Source organism: Coenobita brevimanus, chromosome 97, assembly GCF_032717465.1.
Source record: "Coenobita brevimanus isolate Jiangsu-jjx chromosome 97, ASM3271746v2, whole genome shotgun sequence".
Classification (NCBI taxonomy): Eukaryota; Metazoa; Arthropoda; class Malacostraca; order Decapoda; family Coenobitidae; genus Coenobita; species Coenobita brevimanus.
The window spans coordinates 8062102-8072425 of record NC_137050.1 but is presented as its reverse complement, the minus strand read 5'-3'; the positions used below and the strand labels follow the sequence as shown (position 1 = coordinate 8072425).

At 40.2% G+C, this 10324-nt stretch overlaps 1 protein-coding gene across 1 annotated transcript in view; it reads right to left on the bottom strand.

The window, feature by feature from the left end:
* Positions 1–473: 473 nt before the first annotated feature.
* eIF3k (eukaryotic translation initiation factor 3 subunit k) overlaps positions 474–10324 on the bottom strand; it is a 32310-nt gene continuing 22459 nt past the window's right edge. The window contains exons 4-5 of the mRNA XM_080283405.1: positions 9416–9533; positions 474–667 (exon numbers count right to left, since the gene is read on the bottom strand). Coding sequence (XP_080139531.1) covers positions 510–667; positions 9416–9533 — 276 coding nt within the window. The 3' untranslated portion in view covers positions 474–509. The remainder of the gene's footprint in view (positions 668–9415; positions 9534–10324) is intronic.

Sequence of the window (10324 nt, the reverse complement as noted above, 5' to 3'; positions counted from 1 at the left end):
GTCATGAGCACTACCAGATGCCTGGGTAGTGCGAGGGAAGGGTGTGGAGGTGGAACAATGGATGCAACTTCGTCTGAGCATTTGCCATAAAAGTACTGTATCTGTAAAATAATGCAAGGGAGGCAACATTCCTTCTTACTTGTAGGGAAGATAGTTTATTTGTAACAGCAGGGTTATTAATAATTCTTACAACTCTGTTATGAATTCTGTCCAGTTGTTTTAGTGCAACCTCTCCACATCTGCTCCACAAGGATGATCAATATTCCAGCTGAGAGAGTAAATGACTTGTAAATAATAGCTACCAGTAACTGCTCATCAGGGAAGATGTTACAGATTCTGTACAATAATACTTAGAATGAGCATAAATATATTTTGTGTAAGTTCTGTCACCATGTAAACCATTAAAATTTTATTGTAATCCAAGCAAAGAGCATGACAATAAAAAGATAAGTTCAGATAAAACATTTATTCCACAATGCTCCTCTCACTGCATTACTGCTAAAGTAAGCTTATCTACAGGCAGCCATGATGCCTGCAACAGAGTCAAAGTCTATCTTTTCAGTGATGTTCTTGGTTTTAACGGTCTCCTCTTGATTAGCAATGAAGACACTGCCATCCTCATCTTCTTTCCACCCATACTTACTCATCCAAGCTTGTAGGGTGACATCTGTAGGTAATGGAAACAAGGTTGATGATGATAATGGTACACAGCCAAATGGATTACAACTTTTACTTAGGGTACTTGACAGTACTTTGCTTCCTGAAAGTTCCCTTTAATCTCTACACGCCGGGGGTTTTCTGATGTCACACGCTCCTCCCTACGGGAGATTTCGTGATATTGAAAACAATACCCCTACTTCAAACCCTAATATCTGCAAAACTATAAGAACTAAAGAAAAAATTAAAAATACATAAGACTCACCAACTCTTCCTCTTTCAAATGAAAGTATCCCCACATCTCCAGGTGGTCCCGTCAATGAGTAAGGATAAGTTAAAGTTCAAAGGGTGGCAGGAAGACGCTTGCGGCTATACACGTCAACCGGTGTTGCTCCATGCCCAAATTCGAGAAGGTTATATGCATCAACGGGCGTGTAGGGGCTAAAAGAACCCTGCAGTTTCCAAAAAATACTTACACCCAGGGGCACTCACTGAAATCTCTAGGTGATAGCATGGGTGTGTGTGCTCACTCTCCCATTAAGTGACTACACAGAGTGACAGATCTATTAGTTTCCTGTATCGCTGTATCCCAGGAATCCAATCACTATGCTGGGTGGTAACCACTTAACAAATGACACTTGGTTTAGCAAGTTGAAGCACTCATATCAGCTGGGGCCAGTAGGGATTCATCTGATGGATGGTTGGGGTTTACTGTTCACATAATGTCACTCATGCAAGCAAGGCTGGTCACTGTTGTCTTAAATTTCAAAACCAGGTAGCCTACTCCCGGGCCCTTACGTTCATATTTATATGGGGCAAAATGGGATTAGGTGATGGATGGAAAACTCAAAATTTAAAAGAACTGGGGTGCCTTAATACATACAGTAAGACCTCACTATAACGGACAAAGTGGGGCCAAACCATTCCGAAAAATGCGAAATTCCAATAAAAGCGACATCCGGACTTCCCCCTGCTAATCTGGACTTTTTCCGATACATCAGATACTAGTCAAGATTGTATATATAGTTTTTAAACTGTTTTGATTACCATTTTGGTACTGTACTGTGTTATAACTTCACTACAATAATCAAATGGTACAATATATACAATAATACTGTACTGTACACTGATAAACACGTCTTTTATTTACCTTATTGTGGCGAACACAGCTGAAGTGGTCAGGCAGTCCGGACTGCTTCTGGCTTTATCGGACTTTTTCCGATATATATGAATTTAGTCCGGTACCTCCTCGAGTCTGATAAAAGCGAATTCCGGTCTACTGAAGTCTGTTATATTGAGGTTTTACTGTATTGGATATTAGTCTGATGAGCTATGATTATATACACTACCATGCTGTACAAGGAAACCTATATCATTTTAGATGTGCACTAATGTATAAATATGAATAACTTTTAGCAAAATGACAACAGCTGGATATCTTATAAAAACAGCTAATACCCTTTGAATGACATGCAAAACAACTTAACCCCTCTGGTATGCAATTCTCCAGCCTTGACTACTCACCCAGGATGCAAAAACAGGCCTATTTTTCGATTTTCTCAAAGGTTAAAAGTTTTATGCCCGATATATAGAGCCTGAATTTACACACCTGAAAACGCAAACCCCACCCTCCTAAACGCAACAGTTACCGAGCTATGGCCCGTCAAAGTTGATAATAGTTACCCATCGCGGCCTGGATGAGAAAGAAAAATATGGTGGGAGGGGTAAAGATACTTCATGCTAGGGTGGGAGGGTGGCAAGACCAGGAGGGGGTGTACAGGGATGGAGGAATGGAAGGAGACCACCATCTGACACAAAAGAAGGGCCCCACTGGAGTACAGGAATGTGGAGGGAGGGTTGGGGGGAAATACCCTCCCCCCAGATAACTGAAGGGGGGGGGGATCCACATTGGAGGGGTGGAGGATGCATGAGGAGGGTGTGGGGGGGGTTGTGGTGGTGGTGGTGGTGGTAAGAACAGTTGGAGGTAGGGAAGTAACAATGTAGTGATGACGAGGGACACAGTGAGAGGGAGGTGGGGGGTACACCGCCCACCACCTGGGTACAGGCCTGGATCCTCCCTTCCACATGTCCAACACTTAGTTCTGATTGGTCAGAAGCCATCTACGTCACAGCCGGAGTGGAGCAAGCTGCTGCCAGTTTTTTTGTGGAATCTGCACAATCAACATTCCTCATCCATTTAAAAACTAGTGAAAAAATGTCGATCATCGAGCTTAGTACTTTGGGGGTTAATACTATGGCAGAACTTTCCACACATTCCCTGATTCATGTTACACTACATACTGTAGCTTTATATTTTTATGGAATACTGAACTGTCCATTAAATGTCACATTTACTTAAGAATTCAAACAACAAGGATCATATGTAACTCGTATAACTCAATTACACGAACCATATGTTATATAAAATTATGTACATATAAGGCTCCTATTCACACAGTTGGTCACACGCCACTTTTCTCAAAATTGAGTTAAATACATCATGACCAAGCGACACCATCCTGTGGAACGCAGTTTGACTGAATATGCAGCCAGCAGAAGGTCAAAAATAACATTTCTATAAAGGTAGTGGTGGTCCGTACCGTGACCTCACCCCCTTTTTTTTTTCTACACACTTGGCTAACGTCGCCCAATGAATGGCATGGTTGCTAAGCTAGTGGGACATGATTCAGCAGGCACTCCCCATCATCGAGACAGACGGCTGGACTAACTATGTCTACAGTCATAAGGTAAAAAATCCAATACATGCACATTTTCTAGTGTCACTACTGCCTCGCCACTCCCCAGAGTTCCAATTGTTAGCCACAGATTTGGCTAAGTGCCTTGAGCTGAGTGAGCCAATGGCGTGCTGCGTTTTGTACCGTGCAGGCTGCTCTCGACCAATCACAGACTGCGTGAGACGGCAGGGCTCTTCAGTTTCGTGTTTACACCTGGTCCTGGATGTACTCACAGCTTCACTCCTGTGATTTTGAGTGATATTTTCGTGGGAAATCAGCCTGACTATCACATAAGTGTGGGAATTTTTTTCTTCCATCCTCTTACTATTCCTCTTTTGTTATTTTTTACCATTATCCACAATGTGCTTCGTTATTATTTTGTATTTTTCATGTACTGGTATCATGACTATGGTTTTACCTTGCCCACAGTGAAATATGGTTTTCTTTACAAAGTTATGATGTACTGACATTCATGTATGTCTTTAACTTAAACATACATGAAAATAATAGCGATATCATTAACACTGTAGGTGTTATTAACCATTTTAGTACAGTATGGTGTCATTGTTTGAGACAGGGGTCGACAAAAAACGCAATCACTGTTTCAGCTTTCAATATGCCATTATATGACTATAATGACATTAACCCCTTAACCACGGGGTGTCACTTTTGTGACGCTCGGGCGCAATGGTTCATACTGCGGGGCGTCACTTTTGTGATTCTGTGTTATTTTGAATTCTCCCGGGCTTACAAGTGGTGGCTTGTATCATCTACCAGTACTGCCAATATCTAACACTAGTCAGCACTCCTAATCTCATCTGTACTCCCATCCATTGTTGACAATTTAGCCATTTTTCCCCATTCTTGACTCCCCTCCCTACCTCCCCTCCATTACTGTTTCCTCTCGCCTGCCCGGCCGTGCTGCACTAAGCAAATCTTCCCCGGAATTTTCCACTGATTTTATCCATTGAAATAAGCCCTATGCCCTATTCTTATACAAAATAATACATACAAAAAAGAAATAAGGTAAGTAATAGTGCCATACACCTGGAATAGACGAGTTGTCGGTTCTGGGTAAACATGGCCAGTGCACTCTGCCATGTACTTAAAAACTTACGGTATATGTATCTTTTAATTTAATTTATCATTTGCACTGAACAAGACGTGATAACTTTAATTCTTTGCGGCTGGAGGGAAGGAGCCGCCATGTTGGCGATGACGTCAGCATCCACACTGCAGACAACGCTCCAATCCATCACGCAATACTTTACCAGTAACAGAGATGATAGTTGTACCTACATGGCCACCGTAGATCCAAACTACCCCCTTCAGGTATGTTGTGAAGGAATATTTTGCATGGTGTAAATGGATGGCACCTGTTAGGTAAGTAAATTGTGGTGAAATCGACCAAAAGTAGCTTACAGCTCCACCATTCCCGAGCAGTGCTCGTACCTCATGAGGTGGGAAGTGTTAAATGTATGCCGTACAGTATCAGTTGTATGAGTTTATGGTGGTATTATACTCATATTTAATATCTGACCTCTTCATTATTAGTTTTCTAAAGGAAAAAAAAAAGTTTCAGTGACTCAACTACAGTACTTCAGGGGAGTGTGATGAAATACCGAATCGGCGCTCATTTACCGAATCAACACCGAATTGGCACTTTTTAATTGGTAAGTGTTATAGATTTTATCACCACAGAGGTTCATACTCACCTAATTATTCGAAATCTGGTAAAATTTTTGTATTTAATTTTACCTTGTAAAAAATCCGGATTCACAGCGAAAACGAGCTAAAATTAGCGGAAGTGTTTCTCCTTTAGCAGAACAGCTTGCCTTGGCAGACTTCTGCTTTGTATAATTATTAATTTAACATACAAATGCACTTATTTGCACTTTAAATCAGTATCTGTGCAAAACAGAAGTCTGTCAAGGCATGTTGGCGATCTAAAGTAGAAATACCCGCCAACCTTAGCACATTTTCGCTCTGACTCCTAATATTCTATTAATAATTAAATAAAGCATATTTTTTTTTACTGAATTTCAGATAATTAGGTGTGTATGAACCTATATGGTGAAGAATATAATATTTTCACAACAGTAAAGACTGCATTACAGCACTGGGAACTTCCGACGAGCAGCCAGCCACCACTGTTTTCGTTTATTGTTATTGGCTGGTATATAGAGGAATAATTTCCCTACTGTGCTTTTGTCAGTGCACTTACACATTGGAACGAAACATTAGCAATTATTCCTCTTGTCACTGGACATTCTTAGAGGTCAGAAATAAGCACAGTGTATCCTGGCTAAACGTTAACAAAGCAGACTATATTGCCTCAGTGTGAGTAGTGATGTCACGACCAATCACAGGCCGTTTCAGTGTCACGTGGTTTTTCGGCTACTTTATCTATTATTTCTTCATGTTTCTGCACATTTTTATTGGAAATAATGGTTGACATAGTTATTTTCTGAGTATCTTTTACCCATACAAGTATCTAACTTCAAAAAAATTTTGACCAAAAACTCGTCTATTGGCTAATTATCACCTGACAACACCTCACGTGCACTCGTTCGCTAATTTCCCCCGGCAATTTCCCCTTGAAATATGCCATATAATCTATTCTCGTAATAAAAATATATATATGAAAGGAAGGGAGAAGCCTAAGTGACATTTACATTCACCTGGAACTACCTAATTTATTATGTATTGTCCAGATTTCCTGCCAATCATTTCATAGCGTATATATTAGCAGCTGTCACCATGCTGACATTGGCAACCCTTCACTACCCCTAGGCAGCAGCATTCAGTTTACTGTTGTCTTTCAAGGTGAAACCAGGTCGGATTCGCGCCAGTCCACTTCCGCCGTTTTTTAGCCCCATACAAAGGGCCCTATGACCTCTACCCCTACTAAGCCTTGTGTGGAAAGGGGTAAAGGGCTAAGTGACTGCTGTGGAACGTGAACTGGCTAATTTATCAATGATAATGATGGACAATGACTACGATCTTTCTGGTGACTCTAAAACAGTGCAAGTGGAAATGTAAATAATGTGTAAACAGCAAGTGAAAGCAATGAATGTAAATATAACTGAACAGTGGAAAATACAGTAGTTTTATAAGTTACTGCATGTAACAGTGCATAACATAGTGTAAACAAAATAGAAATGTAAGTAATGTAAATAAAATAGAGAATGTAAATAGAAATGTAAATGAGTAGTAATATAAGAATAAGAGTATATACAGTATACTAGGAGTAATGAAAGTGAAAGTTTCACTCTAGCATGTATGAATACTATGAGTTATGAAAGTGAAAGTGACAGATTCGCTCTCAACGCAAGTATACAGGACGAGAAAGTGAATGCTACGTATTTTACTGAAAGAGAAATTGAATGCCTACAGTGACAATAAACTACTATTACTGAAGGAAACTTATGGATAAAGACTGCAGATATATGTAAGTGTTATATAGTAATAGAAATATAAAGTATGAGTGTTTTTATGAATAATAAATGACAAAATACCAGCGGTCAATGGGCACAAGTGGGAAGCTGGTACGCGCTCATAGTTTTCATTGCATTCACAGTGTTTTTTTTTTTGGAGTATGGATTCCAAACTATTTGAAAATCATAGAATAGTGTTTCAAGTGATAATATCAGGCTGTGAAAATCATATTACGGGGTGTTGGAAAGTGTAAAGTGGAGACTTTGTTACCCAACTTCAGAAGTCTCCACAAGTCCTACGGTACTTGACGAAGGCTCAACAAACATCCCAGGTGAAAGCTAAAGGTATGTGCTATATGCATATGTAAATATAATATTCTAGGACTAATAACTGATTTTTGGCAAATATTTTTACAAACTCTGTCGGAGTGCGAATATCCCCGCAGGACACGCAAGGAGCGCAAAAAAAAAAAAAAAAAAAAAAAAAAAAAAAAAATCACTTAGATATCTTTGCTGGTTACCGAGATATGGCATTTTGAAAGTTGTGAAACTCTGAATGCGTTTTTCTCCATTTTTTATGTTCGGCGCTTGACCACCTCTGTTAATAGGAGCCTCATATATTATGGGTGAATGAAGAAGTCTTGACAGGGCACATCTTTTCTTCATTGAGACTAGGAATCATATTAACAGGGAAAACATTCAGGACTGACTCAACAGTTGCGAGATATTGCGGTTTACTTAATGTTATCCACTATTTCATGGTTACAGCATCCTCTAATTTTCTGACCAATTACTAATAATATATGCTCTCACTCACACTTCTGCCAAGCCATTCTGTAAGTTTGTGAGTGTTTTTCTTGGCATTCTGTTTGTTTTTATGATATGCAACATGGCAAAAATAGTTGCAACTTCACTGGCGTCCACCTCAATGGAATTTACTGTTGTACTAGTTACATATATTGTGTCAGGTGGATTCAACAGTGAAGATGGTCGTCACATCTCATTCACTTGCATGGTGCCATTCACCTGGTTTTTCCTGCTGGAAGAATCTGGAGCAGAATAACTTGCATGACCTGTCTGGAAGAATTTCACTACCTTGCAGACTGTCAATCACAGCTTTAGTAACTGCAAACATTAACTCACAGGAATAAGGAGGACCAACAACTTTACATTTTTCAATCATGTAATGCCATTCAAGGAGGTAAGTCACTCATATCTTCTTAAATGTACATAACCATGGTAGCCATCTCCAGCTCCTACAACTTGAAGTGGGTAATAAATTGTGGGACTGGCTGTTGCCTTTTTTCATATTATACACTTGTCACAAAATACAAAAGCTATTAATTTCAAAACTTCACAGCACCTTTCCTTCTCATACAGCATTAATAAGCATTATCAAACCACCCCATAATATCTTCTGTATCATACTAATTAACTTCTCTTCCCATTACTCTTCTACATTAACACCCTCACTACAAGGATGCCAATTATATTTCATTCATACTAACTGACGATGATTTAATTAAGCTTTAAATAGAATATTCAAACTAGAAGGGGTGGATATAACCAACATTAATCACTTTACTACAAGACTGTTCTCTTAAACTGAACAGTCACATGGTTGTAGCAACACCAAAGAAAAATTATATCCTCATGGTGAAAGAATTAAATTTATTTTCATTCACACTGAGGAGAGGATGGGGGATGAAAATTGGGTGCAAAAATTGAAAAGTGTGAGTGTTGGGGAAGGGTTGCAAGAGGCAGACCAAAAAAGGCCTGGGTAGAGGCTAATGAGTGTTATGTCAGCGATAAGGGACTGAACAGGGAAGCTGCCAGAGATCAAGCAGCATGGACAGCCACCATTAGGCGACCAAGGACGATGCATGCAACCATGTTGGAGCCTTTATAAACAAAACGAATCTCTTTTGACTATACAGTACACCCTCAATATAACGAACCAATCAGTGCCAGACCCTTGACATAAAGCCGATGGTTCATTTATGCCAAACAACATGCTGTTCAGTAATTTCTCAGGCGTTGTGGCTTTTACTGAACAAAGACTGTTAAATATGGAGCATCGTTTGGTCAAACAGTCGTACACAATAACATACAGCTAGGTCTAAATGACTCTTTTTCTCAAGTAATGCTCTGTTTATCACTCCTATCATGATGTTGGTCACCCAGAGACTGATGCAGTGTGTGTGTGTGTGTGTGTGTGTGTGTGTGTGCGCATGCGTGCGTGTGCGTGCATGTGTGTGTGCGTGCGTGCGTGTGTGTGTGCGTGCGTGCGTGCGTGTGTGTGTGTGCGTGCGTGCGTGGGTGTGTGTGGGTGTGTGTGTGTGCGTGCATGCGTGCGTGCATGTGTGTAGGGACGTCATGCTGGTCGTTGTTTTACGCATGTCCATTCTTTTACCGAACAAAAGTCATTTAGTTAAGAAAAATTCAGCCAGCTCAAGGTGGTTGTTAAAACTGAAACTCATCAATAGATGGTTTGGTGTATTGTGGGTTTACCACACTACAAAGGAAGAAGAAATATCAATGTCTCTTAACAGTAGGCTGTCTAAGGTACTCCTCTCACTAACATACCATCGATGTTGCCTAGGAGCTGGGCAAGGACATGCTTCTCAATGTGCTGGTAAGTGATTGTGATGACGTGGCAGATGTACTTCCGGATGCTATCGTTGAAATCTTTGATCCCCGTTGTCTGTGGAATGGCCAGAAATGTTACTGGGGTAATTTTATTATGAGCCTTACTTTTATATGAATACCTCACTCACTGAACATAAAAATAAGTAATATCTAACTATCTACTGCCAGATGCCATAATCCCCAAAGAGGTGGCCATTTGCATTTGAGTTAGTTGTTTTATGGGAAGGGGCACTAACCCTCCACCAATCCACTTGTTGACACATAGGGAACACATATGGGTTGATTATATGGTTGCCACCTAGCGCTGTAAACGGTTTCCTGACTTGCAGGAAACCATTAGGCTTGTCACTGAATGTGATGCCACCTAAAAAGGAAAGAAGAATACAGTAATAAAAAGTGACAGGAAAGATGGGAGATATAGGAAGAGTGGAGGGCAGACACAGGAAAAGAATGACAAAGGTGAAGAAGTAGTAGGCAGCACTACATCAAGTGAGTGGATGATGGCTGCCACCACCTACTACAATATATAATATACAGTAATAAAAAGTGGACATAAACCTGATTGACTGCAGAATGAATTTGTCCTTCTCATACAGTCTACAATCCTCCTTCCGGGGGATATGGAGGGAGTTAATAGATGTTTGTATAACCAGGACAGTGCTGCTGTCGTTATATCAGCACCCTGAATAAAAGCTTCTCTCTCCAGCACCTCATCTGATAAGTTGGCTCTATCAGATACATTTATGCAAAGCTACAGAATGTGGTGAAGTTTTTTTGGCCTATCTGATGGAGCCAGGATTACAAGGGCTAGTGTTGCTATTTAGTTTTACAATAAGACATAACACT